At 36.4% G+C, this 24,166-nt stretch overlaps 2 protein-coding genes and 1 long non-coding RNA gene across 13 annotated transcripts in view; all 3 read left to right on the top strand.

Annotated features, from left to right (window-relative positions):
- The window catches only part of si:ch211-107m4.1 (heterogeneous nuclear ribonucleoprotein U-like protein 2), a 129,356-nt gene that overhangs the window by 38,707 nt on the left and 66,483 nt on the right, over positions 1–24,166 (top strand). The gene's annotated exons all lie outside the window — the stretch shown is intronic.
- LOC125799059 (uncharacterized) lies at positions 217–9,963 on the top strand. 2 transcript variants are annotated; one of them, XM_049474834.1, is made up of 17 exons: positions 221–524; positions 1,232–1,351; positions 2,304–2,482; positions 2,581–2,652; positions 3,658–3,891; positions 4,054–4,160; positions 5,215–5,383; positions 5,869–6,508; positions 7,046–7,161; positions 7,348–7,389; positions 7,472–7,543; positions 7,630–7,695; positions 8,355–8,443; positions 8,533–8,644; positions 8,732–8,840; positions 9,422–9,492; positions 9,648–9,963. In XM_049474834.1, the coding sequence occupies exons 1-17, from the start codon at positions 275–277 to the stop codon at positions 9,750–9,752; spliced, it is 2,553 nt and encodes an 850-aa protein (XP_049330791.1). In that variant the 5' UTR covers positions 221–274; the 3' UTR covers positions 9,753–9,963. The 2 variants fall into 2 exon arrangements, with proteins under 2 accessions (XP_049330792.1, XP_049330791.1); XM_049474835.1 differs by lacking the exon at positions 7,630–7,695 and having other exon boundaries at positions 217–524.
- LOC125799064 (uncharacterized) lies at positions 16,357–22,090 on the top strand. The gene is made up of 3 exons (XR_007437886.1): positions 16,357–16,420; positions 20,161–20,302; positions 20,392–22,090. It is a non-coding gene; the product is annotated as an uncharacterized LOC125799064 (long non-coding RNA).

Genomic DNA, 24,166 nt, shown 5'->3' with positions numbered 1-24,166 from the left:
ACAATAACGTTAACAGGTATGTGCAGCGATTTAGGTAGGAAGTGCTCATCAGCTTGCAAGAGTTTAAACTATGATTATAGTAACTGGTGAATGAACAAAATGTTATTGTTAAACCACACATTCATGAGATTTTCTCTAATAGATAATATATTTATTGTTCAGGGGTCAGGCTCGCCTCCCTCAGCGAGTGCTATTGGCTGATATTGTCAGGGTTTGTGACGGACCGCCTAGGAGCCGGAGAAAGAAGGACAGCAGGAGAGTTAGTTAGCTCGCTATGCTAACACCCCAAACAACCCGCTCTCCGGCCCTGTCTGACCGGGTTAGCGCCTACGGGAAAACAGCGCCGGAGAGCCCGGTCGCTCCAGGCGCTGAACAGGGGCAGACAGAGCCGGTGTTCTATCATTTCATCCTACCCATCGAGTGGTCCTACCGAGGCTTACTGCGCATGCGCACATCATTTTTACGTCAAATGACGATGGTTTTCGGGTACGCCCATAATTTTATCCTACCTGGATATAAGTACGGTGAGTTAACTTGCTCTTTATAATGTTTTAACGTCTATTTAATGTTCATTGTTTGCTTTAAGCTTACTATATGAACTAGGCGTCATGTTAATGTCTGCAGGAGTGTTTTAAACGTGTACATAGAAGAAAAAAATACATTGAGTGGTTAAAAATGGTGCGGTTAAGTTCAAAACTATTCAATGTTTGTAACGTTAACGTTACTCTCGGTGGTTTCGGTAGTTTGCGCTTACCCACGTGTAACTACGAGCCTTACCTCATTAATTTGGTGGGCTCAAGAGCACAAATATATTCAGAGGCTGTTTTAGGGCTTTTGAGCAAATACAGGTACATTAGTCTGGAGTTAAGACTTGTCTTTTAGCCTGATAAATGTACACAGAAGTTAGCTAGCCGAGTGAATTAAAGCTAGCCTTCTAGACACGGTTAGTTGAGCCTATTGTCTACGAAACTGAAACTTAAACAGGCCAAACCATGAATACTTAATATACAGTAATATAGTATAATATATATATATATATGTGTGTGTGTGTGTGTCTTTGTGTGTGTGTGTGTGTGTAAATATATATGTGCATATATTTGTGTGTGATATATATATATATATATATATATATATATATATTTCTATTATAATAGAGTGGTATTATCAGTGCTTTTTGAAATTGTTTTGGACTTTAAATTGACCCTTTTCTTCCATCCATCTTCCGTGATAGCCATGGAAAAGAAGTGGGAAACAGTATACAATCTTCTGTCTTCGGGATCATACCCATCAGACTTTGACAAATCACAGCGGCAGAACCTTCGGAGATATGCCTCCAATTTTCAGATAAAGGGTTAGTTTATATAAGCATCTCTCTTTTTATGATCTCCTTTTTGCTCTCTCTCTCACCCACACACACACTCAGATGTATAGCATATATATGGTGATTATGTTCAGAATTCAGAATTACAAGCAAAAACAGTACTCCCTTCATTAAAACTATAGGTAGGATAATTCGATAGCCTAATTATGATCATAAAACAGTACTCCCTTCATTAAAACTATAGGTAGGATAATTTGATAGCCTAATTATAATCATAAAACAGTACTCCCTTCATTAAAACCATAGGTAGGATAATTTGATAGCCTAATTATAATCATAAAACAGTACTCCCTTCATTAAAACCATAGGTAGGATAATTTGATAGCCTAATTATAATCATAAAACAGTACTCCCTTCATTAAAACTATAGGTAGGATAATTCGATAGCCTAATTATGATCATAAAACAGTACTCCCTTCATTAAAACTATAGGTAGGATAATTTGATAGCCTAATTATAATCATAAAACAGTACTCCCTTCATTAAAACCATAGGTAGGATAATTTGATAGCCTAATTATGATCATAAAACAGTACTCCCTTCATTAAAACCATAGGTAGGATAATTCGATAGCCTAATTATGATCATAAAACAGTACTCCCTTCATTAAAACCATAGGTAGGATAATTTGATAGCCTAATTATGATCATAAAACAGTACTCCCTTCATTAAAACTATAGGTAGGATAATTTGATAGCCTAATTATAATCATAAAACAGTACTCCCTTCATTAAAACCATAGGTAGGATAATTTGATAGCCTTAATATGATCATAAAACAGTACTCCCTTCATTAAAACTATAGGTATGATAATTTGATAGCCTAATTATAATCATAAAACAGTACTCCCTTCATTAAAACCATAGGTAGGACTGTAAAATCTCATTGATAATCTAATAAAGTATTTAATTGTATTATGTAGATGGAGATCTGTTTTTTGGGAATCAAAGAAGGGTTATTAAAACCAAAGAAGAAGCCATGTTGCTGTTCCAGGAGTTTCATTCCTCTCCCATGGGTGGACATTCAGGAATCTTAAAAACACGGACAGCCATGTGTTCCAGATTTTACTGGCATGGAATGTCAATCGACATTGACAACTGGGTATGTATTTTTTTTCTCATTTGTTAGTTTTTTTAACCAATTACTGTATTTTCAAATAATTGCAAGCTGTTTGGATTTTAATTGGGTTCATCTTAAAGGTACTGGAATGTGATAAATGCCAGAAAATTGGAAAGCCTTTGACCGCTGCACAACCACTACAGTGCATTAAGGTAAATAATTGTGTTTTTGTACTGAATAATTCGCATGTGGTTGTGATTGCTTTTACCAAGTTAAACCAAAAAGAGAGTTTTCTCTCATTGCATGTTGAAAATGTAGTGAACTGAGCTGCACAATATAGACGTTGCAACACTATTCAATTATGGTAGAAACTCATAATGCCAATGAAAAATAAAGCCATAATACATGCTCCTGCATCAATTTTCTCATTTATGGTTTCAGCACATAAGCTGTCTTTTGCATTTTATGAAATGTCCTAACCAGTGGAGCAATGAAATTACTGCGAAATATTTAGTAAAACCTCCGTATATCAACTTAAATATTCATTATAAGCTACAAACTTTTGCCATCTCCTTTAAAGTTACTGGTTTGAGGTTGCATGTTTTTTTTTGGACTGCAACAGTGTCATGTTTCCAGTGACTAATTCAAACTCCTCCTTACCTTCTCCTTAACTTAAACAGTCTAATGAAATAAAGCCAAGTAAATCGATCAAAATATAATGTCATGGTTCTTAAATAATTCTGACACAGTGTCATTCTTTTTTTCTGAAAGTGAGAAAAATTAAAAGACAAGCAAATACTCTCCTTCCATTTTATTCAACATGTTATATCCTGAACTGCACAAATTCCAACTAGATATGATTGATTGTGCTCTTTTTGTAATAAACAATGTCCATGATCAAAAAAATAATTATGTAAGAAATATAGTGACCAGCCCTACTTTTATTTTTCTACTGCACTACCTCATATCTACAACTGATTACTTCCATACTTTATGTATAGTTTTTGTATTTATATATTTATGTATATATTTTTAAGTCTCAGTTTTGAATTTTAGTTTAGAGTCTTATATCCCTTACTGTGCTCTCTTATTGTACTACACCTATTGTTTTTCTACTGTGTTTTGTAACTGCTACTGGCTGCTAAATTTCCTTTGGGATCAATAAAGTATCTATATATCTGTCTTTAATTATAGCTTATTTGTTTTTTGCTTTGTAGGTGTCTGCGGTCTGGGAGCTCATTGGGATAGACCTAACAGGACCATTACCAAAAACTTCAGATGGCTTTCAATACATTTTGACAGTTACAGATTATTTCTCAAAATGGGTAGAGGCCTTTCCTTTGAAAACTAAATCTGCAGCTGAAGTGGGTAGAAATCTTTGTTCTATCATTTATAGACATGGCTGTCCAAAGCGCATCCTTTCAGATCAGGGACGGGAATTTGTTAATGATGTAAGCGTAATCATTAAACTGGAAAACTTTTGAGCCCTCTGTTTATTAGGATTCATAGTTGCTGTCTTGACACTATGCTTGTGATGATTGTGTATTTATTTTGCATGCAAATTGAATGTTTTTATAAATATATTTGATTACAATAATCATATCTTTTTAAAGCTTAACCATAGGCTTTGTGAATTGCTACACATCCAAAGGAGCGTAACAGCAGCCTATCATCCACAAACAAATGGCCTGGATGAGAAGACTAATGACAATATAAAAAGGTATATTTTTGTATTTATTACAATGCTTGCAAGGCAAAGCCAATTCAACCACACCCTATATAGTGCCTTATGGAAAGTGGCAAATGCATGTAATACAAAACAGTGTCCCTTACATTGTTAATGGCATTGCAGACAGTGTGGACTCAACATATTTCCTGTTTTGTCTGATCAACTTCATGTTAATTGCATGTCATACATTAGTTTTAGATTTTAGGCCTTCAACACAATCCTAAAAGGTTGGGATAGTACAGCAATACAATTTTGTAAAATAACGAAATATTTCTTCGTTGTTTGATATCCTTGGTGCCTAAACCAATTATGATCATCGTGAGAAGGGCACTACAAAGTAGTAAATGCTTCACTGTGCCAACTTTAAGGATGTGCTATAGGCCTATAATACAGTATTTGAAGTATATTAACAAATAAGTTGTCTGCAATGAAATAAAGGGACATGTAAAAAACACTGGATTGTTTGTTTGCATTTTCCACACTTTCCCAACTTTTTCTGATTTGGAAATGCATAAAAGCATTGCTCTAAAACATGTCACATGGTGTTTTTTTGTGCATAAACTTGATGATTTCATTCTTTTCCAGCAAGCAATGCATTTCCTTTAGCAAATTAATATAGATCATTTGTTCCCCTAACTTTTGTACAGTTAAGCACCCCTTCATACTTTAACAGCAGTCACACTTCATTCAGCTTTCAGCACAGGATAAACTACTAGTCTAATAAATCGTCAATTTAAGTTGAAAAAGTGATATGCAAGTGGGACCAGGGAACAACACATTACTCTGTATCATAACTAATTCATGATAAAGAGTAAAATATTAAGTAAAATAAATGTTTGGTCATGTCCTGGACATATAGTGTCTGTACAGATAGTTAATGGAATGAATGAAATGAAGATTCATTTCAGAGATGTAGCCAAAACGTCACTGGTATTCCACATGGTGGATATTGGGAACCACTTATATATACTGGCATTAGCTATTATTTATTGGTAATTTGGTTTACGAAGCAATTTTTTTAATTAATTATATTTTTGCATTTTAGAGCCCTTAAAAAATTGGTCAATGACCAGCAAAACGATTGGAATGTCTATCTGGATGCCACCCTGTTTTCATTGCGGTCTAAAGTGCACACTACCACAAAATTCTCCCCGTTTCTTTTGATGTATGGGAGGGAGGCAGTGTTCCCTTCAGAGGTTCCTGTTGAAGTGCCAGTAAGTATGTTTTTGTCTTTACAATTGTAATAAAATTATGACTCTCTATTAGTTTCTCAGATGACAGTCTTGGAAGTCTGTTGATAATTTTCTTCTTACCATCATAATCCTAAATAACATGTAACAGTGTTGAGGTCTGGACTCTGGAGTGGTGAGTACATTATACTGAGAACACCAGAACCTTCCTACCTTCCTTGTTTTGTGTCTGTATCTTCCTTTCTCATTGAGGGCTTTATGACTGAAACACATCCTTCTAGACCCATAACATTCAGCTGTCTTTTCACAGAGGAAGGATGAACAAAAACACCTGAAACTGGGGCTTGTCTGTCTCTCTCTCTGTCTCTCTCTCTCTCTCTGTCTGTCTCTCTCTCTCTCTCTGCTCAAACTAATGTTTATCTGATGCAGGCAGTTTGGATAAGGCAGTTTACTCTGGTCTACTGTATTCACTAATTGGGGTAACATTTGCTGACTGTTTTTCAATTTAGCTTTCCAAGATTATTCTCCCTGAAGGAGGATACAGCGAGTTTCTTGATTCAAAACAAAAAACATCGGAAGCTGTTAAAAAAACAGCAGAAGATAACATACGTAAGTCTCAAGAAAAACAAAAAGAAGCATATGCCAGAAAAGTGCAGAAGAAATACCAAAATGTTGAGTATAATGATGGGGATGAAGTACTTCTACTGAATATGAGGAAGCGAGGAAGGAAAGGCGGAAGAATAGAACCGGATTTCTCTGGTCCATATGTTATCCAGTCAGTCCGTGGCAAACTTGTCACATTAAAAAACCCTGAAGGAGCCATCCTGAAAAACAAATACAACATTGGCCATCTAAAACCATATAGAAGAAGCCAGGCAGCCGACAGTAGCAGCAGCATCTTCTCTCCTTGTCCTCAGCAGTCTTCTTCCAAGAAGAAGAGTTCAGAAGAGTACACAGACCCAAATGTACAACGGTGCTCAGTTATACGTTTAGCTTCAAAACAAGCTGATGTCAAAAAACATGTGCAAACAACCACAGTAACTGAAAAGCCTGCAACAAAGAGCTCATCAAACACTGAAACAACTTCAGTAACTGAAAAGCCTGCAATGAAGAGCTCATCAAACACTGAAAGAAGCATTCAAGAAGAAGGTGGCATAGTTACAAAGTTCAGATTTTGACCTGTTGGTCCGTTTGTTACCAGTTTGGTCTAACCCAGAACATTTTTGTTCATGGAGGTTTGCCCATGATAAACTGTTTTCTTCTTCTTCTTCTTCTTCTTTCTATAAGCCCCCTGGCTGTGTTTGAACTGTTGGTCTTAATCTTGCCATTTCACATTTTAGGGTGGACAAAATAACCTATGAAAATGCAAGGTATTTGATGTATCGAAGGAATTCTTCTCCAGCCCCTAGGTTGGATTTTTACACCTAACATCTTATGAATTAGGCTATGCACACTACTTTCCATTGATTCTCCCACAGTCCTAGATGATTCCTTTAAACATATTTGTTAAATAACAATCATTGTTTAGGTTATCATGTCCATCCCATTTATGTTTGCTTTTTTTGTTTGCATGAGGCCTGTTGGCCTGTTTGTTTTACACTGTTTGTTTTATTTTGCCCTGTTTTAGCCTTGTTTATCAGTATATAACTGATATGGTGATGCTAATGTTTACATATTTATTTTCAGTAATGAGACTCTGGTCTTCAAAGGACAACAATCAGGTGGAAGCAGTTGCCGGGCCATACAAATTGTATGATTCTTCTTTTAGAACACTGCAAGGGACCGAATGGGTCGCTGATGAAGTAAGAATTAGAAATAAATAAAGTTTAATTAGTCCTTCTCAGGATTTAGTTCCAACTGGCTGGACACTTTTGCTGCTGGATCAAACTATTCAAAGAGGCCAGGCAGTTGGAACAAAATCCTTAGAGAGATTTTTTTTTATAAACAAATTGTTTATTTGTTTATTAACAATTATTGTGTGAATATAGGTGATTGATGCATACCTGAACCATCTGATTGAACAACATAAGGCAAGTAGGGTTTAAGGATGTAGTTATTTTGAGATTCTTTGATATGTTCTTATCATACTAATTGCTGGTTGCTGTTTTACAGACGCCTGTATATCAGCTGTGTGCAGTGGTTGCTTCTTCTTTAGCTGCTGGACAGTTTCGATGTCTCAGAAAGGTAATGCATTTACACATAAAGTTCTGGTGATTACTTAACCCATTTAGAACCATAACTAATATTTTCTGTTGAAAACTTAAACGCAGATGAAGTTCCCAGTTGAGGACACATGGCTGTGCCCTGTCAATACCGGAGGACATTGGATTCTTGTGGTGTGTGTTCTTAAAATTACATATTTCCAGTAATGTTGCTTTGTTCATTTCCAGTTATGGGTCACAATATATTGTCAGGATATATATTTCAATGCATACTACAGTGGAAAACACTGAAGTTCATAAAATCAAATTCAAGCATTTAATTCTTAGTTCCTATTTCACCAACAAGGGTATTTTTAAAGGGGTTAAACACTGAAATATTTTGGAATGAACAGTGATCTGAGTAATACTGTGTGTACGTAAAATACATTGGACAATCTTAAAGAAAGATTTGTTTGAGGTAAAGAACCATTTTTGTACACAATATAAATAAATGCAGGATGTAATAATAAACCATATCATATAATAATTTAAACCATATCATATCAATGCATGAAAATGCATTGTTTTAAATTTAATACAAGCAACAAATTAAAAAAAAAAATGTTCACCACTGTGTTAATCATTTGGGAACTAAGGACGGGGAGACACATAATATACTCAGTCATCTTACTGACCTTTCAAATCAAATAATTTTTTCCACCGGGTGTTTTTAGAATTATTCAGCTTTTGTACATTTTTTTGTGTTACTTTTTTTGGAAATAGGATTGTATTTGGGAAAAAAAATTAACAGAAAATCACTGTTAAACCAAAGTATTTACATTAATTTTTTTTAGATTGTCAGCATGTCAAGAAAGATCCTCTCCATCATTGACCCCATGGGAAATGAGGGATTATATGAGAGAAAGATTTTGCGGAACTGGAGGTAAGCTTCTTATTAAGAAACCTATTTCATCTTTTTTACAAAGAAACATACGCGTTCTGATTGCAAATATTATGTTTTGGGCCAAATAGGAATTTTTTAAAGATGATTGGACACCAAGATCACAGCGCTGAATGGCGAACAACAGTATTGAAACACAACCCACAGCAAGATGCGAGCAGCTGTGGCGTTTTAGTGCTAAAGGTATGTTAACTTTTTCAGCTTTTGTTCACATAAATATCTTCAGGCCAATTGGTGTATGGTTTAAAAGGTTTGTAAATAATATTGCAGTTCGCAGAAGATTTTCTTTCTACTGGAGCTATCGACAATGTGCAGACAACACAAGCAGCTATTAGCACCGCCCGAATGGGGATAGCCTGTTCATTGCTTGAACGTAAAGGTGAGTTGTGTAGCAGTGGCCATTATTACCATATCGTACATTATATTTTGTCTCTCACCTATGCTCTATGAATCAATTTTGGTTAGGTGATATAGTATTTTATGTATGAATCAAATTGTGTAGTGATGCTTGTCATCAGTGAAATACAACCATAAAATACTCACAGTTCTTTCAGTGTGTGTTGTACTGGTACATGTGGGTGAGACACTACAGTGTTGCTGTTGTTTTCGAACACTGTCCATTCACTGTCCACTCTATTATTAATTTCTAACTGGTAGGTCTACCTTGTTAATGTAAAGTTAGAGATAATAGCTGCACAGTTTGTGTTCCTCTAGTCCTTGATCAGTGCAAACATGACACTGTTGGCTGGATGTTTCTGGTTGATGTATTATTCTCAGTCCAACAGTGACACAGTTCTATTTAAACACTCCAGCAGCACTGCTGTGTCTGATCCACTCACATCAGAACAACACAAACTAACACCACCATTTCAGGGTCACTGCAGTCATGTAACATTGTCATTGCAGTAGCATTTTTCTTTTTGTGCAAAAAAAAAATAATGAAAATGAATTTGCTTCAAGGCAATGCAGAGGACTACTGCACAGTTTGCTCTATGCTGGAAGGGGATGGAGACAAGAGCATGACTGAAATGGTAAATATTTACATGTCTGCAAGTATGCAGTACTCTCATTGTTAATGAGTTACAATAAAATAAATAAGTAAATATAATCGTTTTTAATGTTTTCTTTTTCCTATTTGTCACACATTGTTAATGGATATCAATTTGATTTTTTTTTTTTTTTTTAGGTGCAGTGTGATGTGTGCAGTCGCTGGGCACATTTTGAATGTGTCCAATATAGTAAAGAGATTTCCGCCAACTACCACTGTAGAAAGTGTACAGTTAACAAATAACCTGAATGTATTTTTTCCTGGATTAAGCTGCACTTTGCACTGTTTGTTTTAAAATGTAAAATCTAAGTACACTGTATAATATGTTTATAAAAATGTGTGTTATTGGATTACAATGCAATGTTCAACTTAATTAGTAAAAGTATTAGCAAACCATGAGAAAAAAAAACTTTGGGGATTCAGTAAAATCACAGTGAACCTTAATCAACTCCCATCAGGTCATCCGATTGTGGTTATTTCTGCTATCGAATTATCCTACCTATAGTTTTAATGAAGGGAGTACTGTTTTATGATCATTTTAAGGCTATCAAATTATCCTACCTATGGTTTTAATGAAAGGAGTACTGTTTTATGATTATAATTAGGCTATCAAATTATCCTACCTATAGTTTTAATGAAGGGAGTACTGTTTTATGATCATATTAAGGCTATCGAATTATCCTACTTATGGTTTTAATGAAGGGAGTACTGTTTTATGATCATATTAAGGCTATCGAATTATCCTACCTATAGTTTTAATGAAGGGAGTACTGTTTTATGATTATAATTAGGCTATCAAATTATCCTACCTATAGTTTTAATGAAGGGAGTACTGTTTTATGATAATTAGGCTATCAAATTATCCTACCTATAGTTTTAATGAAGGGAGTACTGTTTTATGATTATAATTAGGCTATCAAATTATCCTACCTATAGTTTTAATGAAGGGAGTACTGTTTTATGATTATAATTAGGCTATCAAATTATCCTACCTATGGTTTTAATGAAGGGAGTACTGTTTTATGATTATAATTAGGCTATCAAATTATCCTACCTATAGTTTTAATGAAGGGAGTACTGTTTTATGATTATAATTAGGCTATCAAATTATCCTACCTATAGTTTTAATGAAAGGAGTACTGTTTTATGATCATAATTAGGCTATCAAATTATCATACCTATAGTTTTAATGAAGGGAGTACTGTTTTATGATCATATTAAGGCTATCAAATTATCCTACCTATGGTTTTAATGAAGGGAGTACTGTTTTATGATTATAATTAGGCTATCAAATTATCCTACCTATAGTTTTAATGAAGGGAGTACTGTTTTATGATTATAATTAGGCTATCGAATTATCCTACCTATAGTTTTAATGAAAGGAGTATTATCAAATAGAAAGTGAAACACAAAACACGCGCGGTAGTATTTTTCGACAAAGTAGCATAAATCGACAGATATAATCTATCATTCTGCGCCACGGTAGGACGTTTCGACAAGGTAGGACAAATCGTCAGAACAGCGGAATATTATTATTTTGTAGGGGTGGACGGGGATTGAGACTGCTGACAAAGCTGCAAGACAATGCATGAAGCAAAATTTTAGGTACAAATCTGTACTTACTTTTCTTAGTGCGTATGCTGAATGCTTATTTGTATATAATACAGAAACACTCCACAGGGCTTTGTCGCCACTTTCCGCAGAGGGAAACTGTGGACCATGTTCTGTTTTGTAGGTGGCGGTAATGCCATGGTATATAATGGTATATTTTATTATTTTTTTCACATTCGTATTTTATTGCATTGTATTATAATAATTATAATAATAATAATAATAATAATAATAATAACAAAAACAACTTTTATTATTATTATTACTGATTTCTTAGTAAAATAACAATTTGCTAACATGTTTTATTGTAATATTTATTATTACAGGTGGCTGGGGAGAGGGGTTAAGCTGTTTATTTTCAACAGATTTTAGAAATGGAGAGACTGCGGGCGGCTGCAGGCGGCATTCGTGCCTTAGCCAGACAGCTACACACCTTTTATCAGGGAGCCATGGACGTCCTGCAGATTTTGCAGAGAATCAATCTGTTGATCCAGGCGCTGAACAGGGGCAGACAGAGCCGGATAGCCGGTCGCTCCAGTCGCATCGGAAGAGAGAAGGCTACGGGAAGGAGTATGGCGATGGAGCAGGTCAGTAAGGTAGGATGGGGCCAGATTATGGAGAGTTTTGTAAGTGAATAGAAGTATTTTAAACTGAAAGCGTTGCGGAATGGGAAGCCAATGAAGTTTTTGAAGAACGGGTGTAATATGATCAAATGAGCGATTGTGGGTGAGTAGACGCGCAGCTGAGTTCTGAATGTACTGGAGTTTATTTAGGATTTTGCTAGGTGTACCATAGAGAATGCTATTACAGTAGTCGATTTTTGATGTGATGAAGCATGGATCAGAGTTTCAGCAGCAGTAAACGAGAGTGACTGACAGAGACGTGCTATGTTTTTGAGATGAAAAAAGGCAGTCTTGGTGATTTGATTTACATGATGTTCAAATGTGAGATTGCTATCAAAAATCACACCAAGATTACGAATAACCGAAGATGAAAGCAATGTGTCATTGTCAAGAGTGAGTTTAAAATTATTTGCAGATTTTGTAAGTGATTTGGGACCAATGATAATCATATTAGACTTAGCTTGCATCCAATTTTTCATTTCTGTGATGCAGTTTGTCAGTGTGGAGTGGAGTTCAGTGGTGACAGAATTGGAGGAGATATACAGCTGAACATCATCAGCATAGCAATGAAAATGAAGACCGTGCTGACGTATGATGTTACCAGGGGGAAGTAAGTAAAGAATAAACAGAAGGGGACCAAGTACTGAACCTTGGGGTACACCTTGGGACAATGGGGCAATGGAAGAGCTGCAATTATTACTGTTAACAAATTGCTTACAATCTGTAAGATTAGACCTTAGCCAAGAAAGAGCAGTACCAGTGATATTGACGGAGGATTCAAGGCGAGAAAGAAGAATGGAGTGGTTAATGGTATCAAAAGCTGCAGTAAGGTCAAGGAGAATGAGAATACTAATTTGTCTGGAATCAGAGGAAAGAAAATGATCATTTGTGACTTTGAGGAGAGCTGACTCAGTGCTATGGTGTGAGCGGAAACCAGCCTGAAATGTTTCAAACAAGTTATTGGAAGTAAGGTGTTGTTTAAGCTAAGAGGCAACAACACGTTCCAATATTTTTGACATATATATATTTGTGTGTATATATATATATATATATATTTGTGTGTATATATATATATATATATATATATATATATATATATATATATATATATATACACACTACACACACACAAATTAATACTTCTTTCTCTTTTATCTTCAGAGACAATAACTGAACACGTGGTCTGTACGGGTAAAGGTGTGTTTCTTGCATTGCTATTTAATTTAAAACTATGTATATGTATATGTTTACCTTGTATACTAATTAATTTTAAATGTATATGTATTTTTTTAACATTTGCTATTAGTCCTGTTTTCTTGATACATTATCAATAATGCATTATATTGCATACATAGTACCTCTCAGCACAGCAAACTGAGGACTCTGTGACACTTATTCATTCCGGCAATTCTGGTCACACCATGGACACACCCCCATCTATGGTCACACTCTCAGTCTTGCTGATGCCTATAACACTATTTTTATAGTTCTACCCTATTTTGCACTAGTAGTTCTTTCACTAGATCATTCATCTACTGTTTACGTATCTTTTGCACTGCTAAATTTAAATTATTATATAACTGTATTTGCACTTTCTGTATGGCTGACATCAGTTATCCTTACTTTTTGCACATCAACAGGTGTTCACTGTCTATTGGGTTCAACTGCACTACCTCCATTTTACATTACACACACACTAAAGACTGTACTTTTATACTTTTAATTTTATTTTTTATTTTGTTGTTTTTATATGTATCATCATATTTTATCTTTTTGTAACTTTGTGTACTATACATACCTGCTGCTGGATGTCAAGAATTTCCCCTCGGGGATCAATAAAGTATCTATCTATCTATCTATCTATCTATCTATCTATCTATCTATCTATCTATCTATCTATCTAAATATCTATCTTTTAAAGATTGTCACACATTTGTGTAATACCTCATTTGTACCAGCAGCAACTTACAAAACACATTGTGAAACAAAAATGTTTTTTTTTTAACGAGAGGTTTTATAATGCTGTATAAAACTGTATCTGTTCATAAGAACATTGTACATACTAATATAAGGCATTATGAATCTTTATGAAGGGACATATTTGTACTATATACAGTGGCTTGCAAAAGTATTGGTACCCCTTGAACATTTTAAAATTCAAAATGTTAGAAAAGCCTGAAAATCCTGAGTGGTGGAAAATCCCCCCGTTAGGTCTGTAAATTAGGTTGGGCTCTGGCACAGAATCTAAACTCTAATTTGAACCACTTTATATAGCATAGCTACCATCAGCCAGTACACCATGTTCCAAATTATCATTCCAATTATTAATTTTCTCAGATTTTCCTATATGGTCAGGTCTGTACGACTTACGGTTTGGTCTGTGGACTGTTTTATCTGAGAAAAAGAAGAAGAAGAAAAACCCTAACAAATACAAAAGGGTTTCGGCACCTTTGGCGCTTGGACCCCTAAAACTCGTAGACATGTATTTACACCTAAATATTAAAAAGAAAAATAGTGATATGTTTTTAAATGTGACAATCAAACAGAAATGTTTTATGTAATGTATTATTTACAGAAAGATGAGACACAATTAGTGGAGAGAAGAGGACATGGTGCAGGCACTGGAGGAAGTGTCTACGGGCATGGCTGTACGCCACGCAGCCAAACTTAGGTGACTTTAAAAAATCAGTTAGAGATTCAGACACTGTTAGGGAAGTTTAGATTTCATCTCATTTCACTGTCAGATTCTTTTGTAGATATAATCTGTAGGTTCTAAAGCTTATTTCTTAAAGGCAGAAAGAAAGCCAGGTAGCAGGGGACACAAACCAAAGGTAGCAAGCCAATAAATAGATCAATTCTATTCTGTAATTACAGAGAACATTATATTCTGTAAGCAAGGAAGATAGTATCAGGCTGAAACAGTGTTTCTTTAATGTCAGACATCTGTAGAAGGTGCTTGCAGGCCAATTGACCAGTAGGGAGTCATGGGTGTCCTGTCCCCTGTGAGCAGCTGTGAGCAGTGAAACCACTCAAGAGAGGAATAATTTAGGTGTCTTTGGTGCCAGAGGATGCGTGCCCGCATCATGTCCTAACTTAACCATTAATCTTTGTGTTGTGTTAATTTTGTTTATTATTATTATTATTATTATTATTATTATAACACTGATTATTTGTATATGTATGTTTATACGGTTTAAATACTTAAATAAAATTATTATTTATTTAAAAATATTTACACACTTTGTATCACTGTAAATTAAACATATATTTCCCCTTTTGGTAAAAAAGAAAAACTACAAAACAAACAAACAAAAAAAACTAAGAAAAGTATTTTGAACTGTTATTATAGAGTCTTTTAAGCAGACAGGTTAGTTCCAAAAACCAGGACGTGAAGTGGCTTTTAATAGGGGACCCTCCTTTATTCTTGCAGTATTGGGGTCTAAATATTAAAGTTCTTTTTTATATAATAGAAATATTAAAATATAAGGCAAATTATTTAATTTAATAAATTTTGATATTTGTTTTAATACTTCATAAATAATATTTTTTTCTTATTTTTAAAAATATGATTGGTTTCTCATAAGATCAAATATTTTTGGTATAAATAAAAAAAACATTTTAAACTGTTATTATTGGGTCTTTTAAGCAGAAAACAGAAGGTGAGGTGGGCGAAAATAGGTGACTCTCCATTCTTATCTTGAAATAATATGCTGATGAATGTTACCAAGGGATCATTCCTAAAACAAATCAAAGTCATAACACAACATAACTGATTTTCAATTACTGAGTTGGTTAATCTCAAACTTTCCAGTGTAAATTTATGGTTAATGTTGTATAGCTCTGACAGCTCAGTTCTTCCAGATCTGAAACCAGTTTCCTGGACCAGTGCTGTAACATTTCTATCACAGCAGGTTTGGTAAAGATGCAGTCCAGCCATCGACCAGCTGGACCAAACACAGACTCTCCTAATGAAACTGCTATGGTTCAGGTGACGTTCACAGACTGTAGCAGGGGACCCTGTCTCTGAGGGTCCTGTAATTCAGTTCTAAACTCCCTTGATGAGTACCACCCCCTCTCAAATAGAAAACCGCACTGAGCAACTACCAAACAAAAATAAAATATAATATTGCATCATAAAAAATCCAGCCAAGCAATGTTTGATATCCTTAAACTTCATAAACATTAGCGATATTATTATCGTTGTGCTCTGATGGAGACTCAAAATATAACCAGGAGTATGCAAGCAAGTTCTTCATTGCAAAAAAGAGTAAACATATGGAAAGAAAACTATATATATGATATAAACATATATGATGTTATGTATTCAGCACCTCTTAGTGCTGCTGGTAAACACTGCCTGTGTCCTGCAGGTCACGATGGAGGAGGTCTTACAGCTGTTGGAGGTACTCGTCTGTTGGAGGTCAGGTCTTCGCTGAAACTGATCTTTCTGTCTTTAAGCAGAGCGTTGCTGCTCGAAGGGCAAACTGGATTATAACACTGCGAGGTTTTGTGGCGTCCGAACTGTCAAGACGAAGAGAAATGTCAACACCAATATCAACAAATGTAGTTCCTAGTTCTGGAGCAACAGACCTGCTTACTTACTTACTTTTCGTTGCTCACCTCTGGAAGAGCGTAAAGATGAAGCCCGCATCGGCGCCGCCTCTGATCATCTTCTTGGTGAGGATGGAGTTTTCTTTCTTTAATTCTCCCAGCAGGAGAATGTGTTAGTAGAGAGTGACCCAAGGGAGAAGAGGGTATAAGCTCGTACAGGAGCTTTAGGCTGCACCCTCCACTTTAATTTAGACTCTCTATTACACTCAGTAACACTATTGAGAAGCTCCTGGCTGTACTTTTCTTTAATGTCTGAATGGGCTGAGTAGCAGCGTGTTTATATGGTCCGTGTAGTGAATAAACTAGCCCTCGTGTTGCTCACTTCTAAATGCTAACGGCTAACTACACACCACCTAATCCCCACACTAAAGGTGATGTTAGTGGGATCCAGTGCTACAAGCTCTTCAGTGCTGGTCGGATCATTTATCACCATCTGTCCCAGGGTTTCGGCTCATTCGTTGATTCTCATGGTTGGAGCCTCAGTTCTGTTTGTTTAAAGCTCTCGAAGCGGAGGTTATTCTTTGAACGTTTTGGAAGCAGGGCTTTCTGATGGAGAGTCCAGAGCCGTAGCTGGAGTTATAAAGTGGTTTCTGGTCTCCTCCTCGGGGAAATCTCACAGACACAGCCCGTATTGCCGCCTCATGGCGAGAGTTTATCTCCAGTCTTCTCTGCAGTGTAGCCGTGGTCTGAGAAGGCCGGCGTTAGCCTTCGCTCTCTTCGCCTTGCTCATTATTCCCTTTTTCTGAGAGAAGGTTTTTGTTAACTTATTATTTCACATAAAAGTCCTTCAGTTTGTTCGAGAAAGCAGTTTAGAGAGGGTAAAGGTATATAAATGGAGCAAATCAAAGCAGGACTACACTAGCCGCCATGACTTCGCTTCGCCTTAGTGATGCGCGGATCAATACTGAAATACCGATTCTCCACATCCAGATCTTCATGCTGTAAAATCAATTTTCAAATTAAAATATTGATACTTTTGATACTTCAGTCATTTAATACAGTGTACATCTCTAACAGGAACACAGGGAAAGTAACTAAACTATTGAGCTCTTGTCTAAATAATATGCACTTGGTGGGAACTACTTTTTCTTCCGCCTCGATCAGTAGCAGAGCACAAGCGGAGTGATGTAACGTTAACAGTTAAATTTACTAAAAAAATAAGAAAATTGTGTTAACTTAATTTTTATTTTTTCCAGAAGAAATTGATTTTCATCCAGTTTATCATATTTCTAGTTTTTCATTTAAGCGTTTCATAGAATTTCAGGAAAAAATATAAAAGTGATTTTTTTCTTGATTTTCTTTCTTTCCATTTTTGTGTCTTGTAACACAAATCTGATGGGATGAACTTCCTGGGCGTAATAGGCTTAATGCAAAAATGTAAAATTTGGATGTAAAAGGAAATATATTTTCATCCATTTTTCCAATTTTGTTGAAATCAGAATTGTGTTAAAAGACACAAAAATGGACATATCTAAAAATCGAAAGAAGATTCATCTTTTTGTTTTTTCTTGAAATTCGGTTTGCGAAAGGCTGAAATGAAAAAAAAAATTGGAATTTTGAAAAATTGTATGAAAACCCAAATGAATACATTTTATACCATATTTTCTATTTTCGAATGTAGCTTGACACGGCCAGAAAATAAAACAGTTAAACGTTACATACATTAAAAGTGCATTATTAAAGTGCAATTTGACCGTTAATTCAGTTATATTACATGCTATGCTAACAGGGTCATTATAAAAACAATCCACAGTAATATATGTTGTTTTTCTGGATTATGACCGTCTGATTGTCAGTTTTTGTTTGAGACGGTGTGAGTACGGGGAGATAATGCCCTGAGAATTTGACCCAAAGTGGCATTTGACAATTATATATAAATATTACATGTCTATACACATCTATATGTTACATGCTATGTTCACAGGGTCATTAAAAAAATCTACTGTGGATTTTCTTCTTTTGTTCAGGAGTTAAACAGCCTAATTTATGATGTCTTAAGTATATATTTAATAATGTAATACATTCTTTTTTATTGTATGTTCTTTTTTATTATCTTATTTTATCTACTCTATACAAAACTAAATTAAACATACAGTGTCTTTCTATGTTTTTTTCTTTTTTATTCAGAGCGTTTGCACAGCGTTGTGGCTTTTCACTGTTAAAATCCGCCATCTACAGGCGGCCGCATGTAACGGCAAGTCAAGTCAAGAGGCTTTTATTGTCATTACACCTGAGTACAGGTACACAGTGTAACCATGGTGCAACATGGAACAACAATACAGTAGACAAACAAAGTGCAAAAGTGTAACGATGCAACATAAAACTATACTATAAAACTATAGAACGTGCAACATAAAGCTTTAACACTACAATAAATACAACATACGAGACAGTTTAATAGACAGCACAGTGCAGTACCGATACAGTACAATGACGTGCATAGTGGGAAAGAGGTGCAGCGATATGTAACATACTATAATATATAGAACATACATGATCACAGCAGTTACTGAGGTAGAGTATGCTGCAAGCATGTAAAGTGTAATGGAAATCTGAAAAAGGCGCTGGTGAATAAGAAGCCAATTTTAGCCTCTTAGGAGTTATAGCAACACAACAAACCTTGTAAAAATATTTTATATTCAACTTTTGGCGCTAATAACTTTTAAACGGAGGATGTTAGCCAGCAGATACTTACATAATCAGGACAGTATGACCACAGAGAGTGACGCACAGTCACTTTTACTGTTTGGGGGAAAAATGGCCTGAAGAGGGATGTTGTTTACCAAGAGCAGTTTTGTTAAAAGTGGACCAGTGGAATCGCTAATGCGAATTAAACCTAAGAACACTAAAAAACAGTGTGTATGATGAAGCAAGACACCCTTTGTATTTATGACAGAGTGCTAAATCTGTGTATTAGTGAATTTTAAATGTATCAGCATTTAAACTGAAACACACAGAACTATAAAACAAGTGTGTATGATACAGCTAAGTGGAAGCAAACACACAGACCCTTTATATTTACGATACAGTGCCAATTATACTGAAAATTATTATTATTTTTTTAAGTTTAAAACATCAATAGAATTTAAACTGAATAACACAGAACACTAAAACACTAAAAGCAGCTGCTGAGGTGTCTGAGCTCTGTGGAGCTGCAGAGTCCAGGTTCTCCTCAGTGTTTCTCTGTTGGGACAGATACTGGCTCTCTGCTCCTCTCAGTTCTCCATCACTAAATATGATCTCCCTACAGGACAGGTGAGCTCACAATGTGGGCAAGTGTAGCAGAGATTCACTGCTTCTGATATTGATTGCTTTAGGTGTAGAAGCTGTGTGAAGTGTGTTGGCAGGAGTGATGGGTTTAAGATTGTAAATGTAGTGTCCCTGATTAATGTCACATTAACACAGTAAACGTTACAGAAATGCATATAGTCTGTCTACTACTTGGTAAAATTAGTCTCTGATCTGTAAATATTTATGACTGTTCTATTTTCACAGTAGATACATATTTTAAATATCAATTGAAGAATACCAAAAACTGTCTCTCTAGGTGTCACGTCTCTGTTTCCCTTCTGTCTGGCTATCTGTCTCTAGCTGACCTTTAGCTGTCTGTCTCTCCAGCTGCCTGTCTGTCTCTAGCTGTCTCTTTAGCTGGCTAGCTGTCTCTTTCTGTCACCATCTGTCTGTTCCTCTAGCTGCCCCTCTGTTTCTCTTGCTGTCTTTCTGTTTCTCTAGCTGTCTGTCTGTTTCTCTAGTGGTCTGTTTAACGTAATTCTGGATAGCAAGATTTGACAGTTTTTTGTGTTTAGGTGTTGAACTGACACCTGAAGCCTATCTGACAGAAGATGGTCAAGGGGTCTAGTGGGTATTCAGGACCTGCCAGATCAGAAATCCGTCTGCTTGGCCACATCACGTGGTGATGTTGTTTTGTACAACCTTAGCATCAATCAGGTACTTCTTCTTTCTTTTCTCTTCGCAGTCTGTTCAGTCTCACACACATCTTTTGTGTTGAGCTTAGTCTGTGATATCTCTCTGTTTAGGTAGTTGGAGTGTGTTGGAAGAGTGGACAGTGGTCTGACTGCAATTAGTTTAGGTCCAAACCAAGAGATGGTTGCGTTCTGCACAGGTAGGTATTAGTCATCATGGTTCATAAAGACACACTGTACTCTTACACATTAAGACTATTCCATGGAAGCTAAAGGATGCGACACTGACCAGTGGGATATGCATGTTGGGCCTCCTGCATTGAATGTGGATGTGGGTGCGCACCAACAACACTGACAATTCTAGCCAAATGTCGCCACATACTGCCCTGTCCACTGTTGGGGTAAAAGTATGTTACTATACTTTAAATATACTTTATATGTTATGTTAATTAAACAATTTGCACACTTTCCCAAAGTTTCTTTAATATGAAGTAGGAAATAGGCCTTTCATTGGTTAGTTGATGCAGTGTATGCTTTTTACTGAGCAGTAACTTTGTTTTTAATCAGACAATTAGGAGACACTTTAAGGAAAGAAAACACAAGGTTCTAAATTCATAACTTCACAGAGGGATGGAAGCGAAAAAACAGCTCTGCTGTCTCGCTTTGTTGATCAGAGAAGAAAGGAAGGAAGGCCTCCTGGGTTTGCGGCGCTCCATGAGAGGAGGTGGAGTCCATTTCCTTTGGTGCCGCCCCCAAAACATCCAGCCAGTTGTGATTGGCAGCGTCCGTTTTTTAACGGTGAACTGATGGAGCTGGCAGGAATGACTGGAAACGGCCACAGGAAGTTCTTGTGCAGGCGTTTGAGGGCAATGACAAATTCTTTGACACGGGTGATGTGAGTGCACTCCCGGCACCCCCAGCCAATCAGCTCGAAGCCCAGCTGAGCGATGAAACAGCCCAGGTCCTTCAGATGCACCTGCTCCAGCAGCCGCCGCGAATGACGCCACAACATCGAACCTATGTTCTCAGCACTCTCGCCGTCCTTCCTATATGCACACACACACACATTACAATGGAATACACTTTGTGTGTATATATGTTTATAGTTACATAGACCAGCAGTTCATATCCATACACTCTGATATCTTCTTTCTCAATCAGAACAGAGGAATCTGAAGACAGAATACAAGACTGATACCTGATGGGCAGGGTTTAAACACAACACACAATAAACGGCTGCCTGACACCAATCTGTGCATTTTTAATAGCTTGATGTATATTTATGTATTTGCCTAGCTTCAGCCTAGTTCAGCTCACATTCCAAAACCTCTAAAAACCTCTTAAAAATTGTTTCTAATACTTGAAAAGAGTCTAAATTAAATAAACAATTACTTAAAGGATATTTTAAATACTTATTTATGTACATAGGCATAGGAACCGGGGGGATGGGTGACGTGTCCCACCCAAAATCAGAAACAGGTGGATACCGCAGAACTGGGGCGTCGGCAGGACCAAATCGTTTCTCTCAGCTCAGCTGTGTTTTTAATGAGTAGACAGAATGCTGTGTAAATGGGAAATCTCTTCGCGCCAACCACGGAGCCGGTTCAGGAAGAAAGTCCCTTAATAGAACAGAGAACAGAGATTTTTCTATAAGAAAGGTAACAGAGCAAACCATGTAAACTGTGTTGAGATTATTTCTTATAGATCAGGGGTCACCGCGGTCCGGATCTGGACCCAGATGTTGTCATATCCGGACCCAAACCGATTCTGACAGTGTTCCTTTAAAGCGTCGAAACGTGTATTGTCTTTATGGTTTACGCCCAGATAGCCAGCGACTTTGGCCCGGAGTCGTTTCTAAGTCGGCACTGCTGGTTTAGAGTCGCAAGCAGAAAAATACTTCTGGCCCACAGCTGGCCCAGTGTCACTTTCTGACTGTTCTACATCAGTGTCACTGAGCAGTCGTTTTGGTGCTGGTGAACGACTGTCGCACCTAACCTGCTGATTCTCTGAACACAGGTGTGTCCTGGCTCAAATACGGCAGACGACCCTGTACCAGCACTGCACTAACAAAGTGGAAAACTGACTGTTCCCTACTGTTAGCACTTTTCTACCAAAGCTGACTTGTATATTTTATTTTTATTTACAGTTATAGATGACTCCTGTCAGTAAGAATACTTACTCCCGCTGTTATGCTGCTCCTCACACACACACGCACGCACACAGAGCCTGTTATAGTACTGCTACACGCACACACACACACACACACACACACACACACACACACACACACACACACACACACAGAGCCTGTTATAGTACACACCCACACACAGAGCCTGTTATAGTACACACACACAAACACACAGAGCCTGTTATAGTACACACCCACACACAGAGCCTGTTATAGTACACACACACAAACACACAGAGCCTGTTATAGTACACACACACACACACAGAGCCTGTTATAGTACTGCTACACGCACACACACGCACACACACGATCAGCATCCCTAGACCCCAAAACCAACCGTCGCGCACACCCCAAACGTGTGATCACGTTTAGAGTGTAAATGAATCTAGATGATATTTACCTTGGTGCCCCTGCGCATCAGCCCAGTTCAACCCGTGCGGTTTCTCGTAGCACTTGGCGCGCGGATTCCTCAAACATTACAACATCCTCAACTGTCAGCTATCCTGAAACCTTTGAAGTTTGTAGGTAGGTAGCAAACCTAACTAAGTATTACGTACCTTTTTTGAAATATAATTTATTTTGACTTAATAAATATTTTGGCCGTCAAATATGATTTATAACCCTATCTGTGTTGCCTCTTCAGTTAGCTAAGCTAGCTAACTTAGCAGCATATCAAGGTGATATTATCTGAAGCTAAATTATCTCAGAATGTAGCATTAAACACATTTCATGTTAATGTAAATGTTAATGTTGCTATAACAGTTACTAACAGACAACCAAAAAGTATGTTTTTACTTGAAATTCAAATTGTTAACTAGTGTACAAGGCCAGAACAGAAGTACTGTTTCGGTATTTACGCTAGCTAAGCTATAAACAGTTAGCTAGCTAGGATAGAAACCAGCCAGTTTGCTAGCGTTAGCTTAAATGCTTTTACAAACATACATACTGTAAAAGCATTTAGGCTTGCTAGTTAACCAATTTGGTAGTTAGCTAGCGAATTGGTCTTTACTAGCTAACCTAAATGCTTCCACAGAACTTTTGTTTAGATGTTGTACATTAGCTAGCTAGTCAGCTAGGTTAACTTAGTGGTTGTGTGTCTCTACAAGTCACTGTGTAATGTTTGTTTTAGCTAGCTTTTTAGTTAAATAAAATGGTGCTGTGTCTGTGAGTTAATATAAAAAAATCTTTATTTGTATTGTTTATTCCAGAGTTCAGTAATACGTTCCTGCACACTCTGCTACTTCGTTAAAAGTGTATGTTATTAACTTAGCTAGCACATTTTTATATAAACACACTCACTACTACCAAATAAGCTTTAGTCAACATTTCTCTAATTTGTAAAATCACACTAGAAGTTGTTTGTGTATGCAGTATATTAGTATACTAGAGACAAAAATGTTTTACTTGAAAAAGTTTAAAATTAAATTACACACACACAGTTATCCTGTTAGACACAACAGGAGAATTTAACAACATTAAGTAAAATAGTGGAGCTTTTCAGAGCAATTAAATTATTCATGTTTTATATTGGCAAAAAAAGGAAATAGGAAAATCATAGATACATTTTATTATTGTCAGTAAATTAATATGTTTTAATGTTGCTGCCCCTACTTTCGCTTCTGCTGGTGCCCAATTTTCCAAGTACTTATTTCAAGAATGTGATGCTGAATTTAAAATGGTCATGTCATACAAAAG

The sequence above is a fragment of the Astyanax mexicanus genome, chromosome 2, assembly GCF_023375975.1.
Source record: "Astyanax mexicanus isolate ESR-SI-001 chromosome 2, AstMex3_surface, whole genome shotgun sequence".
In the NCBI taxonomy this organism is placed as follows: domain Eukaryota; kingdom Metazoa; phylum Chordata; class Actinopteri; order Characiformes; family Acestrorhamphidae; genus Astyanax; species Astyanax mexicanus.
Note: the sequence above shows the minus strand (reverse complement) of the source record. Positions and strands in the feature narration are given on the sequence as shown.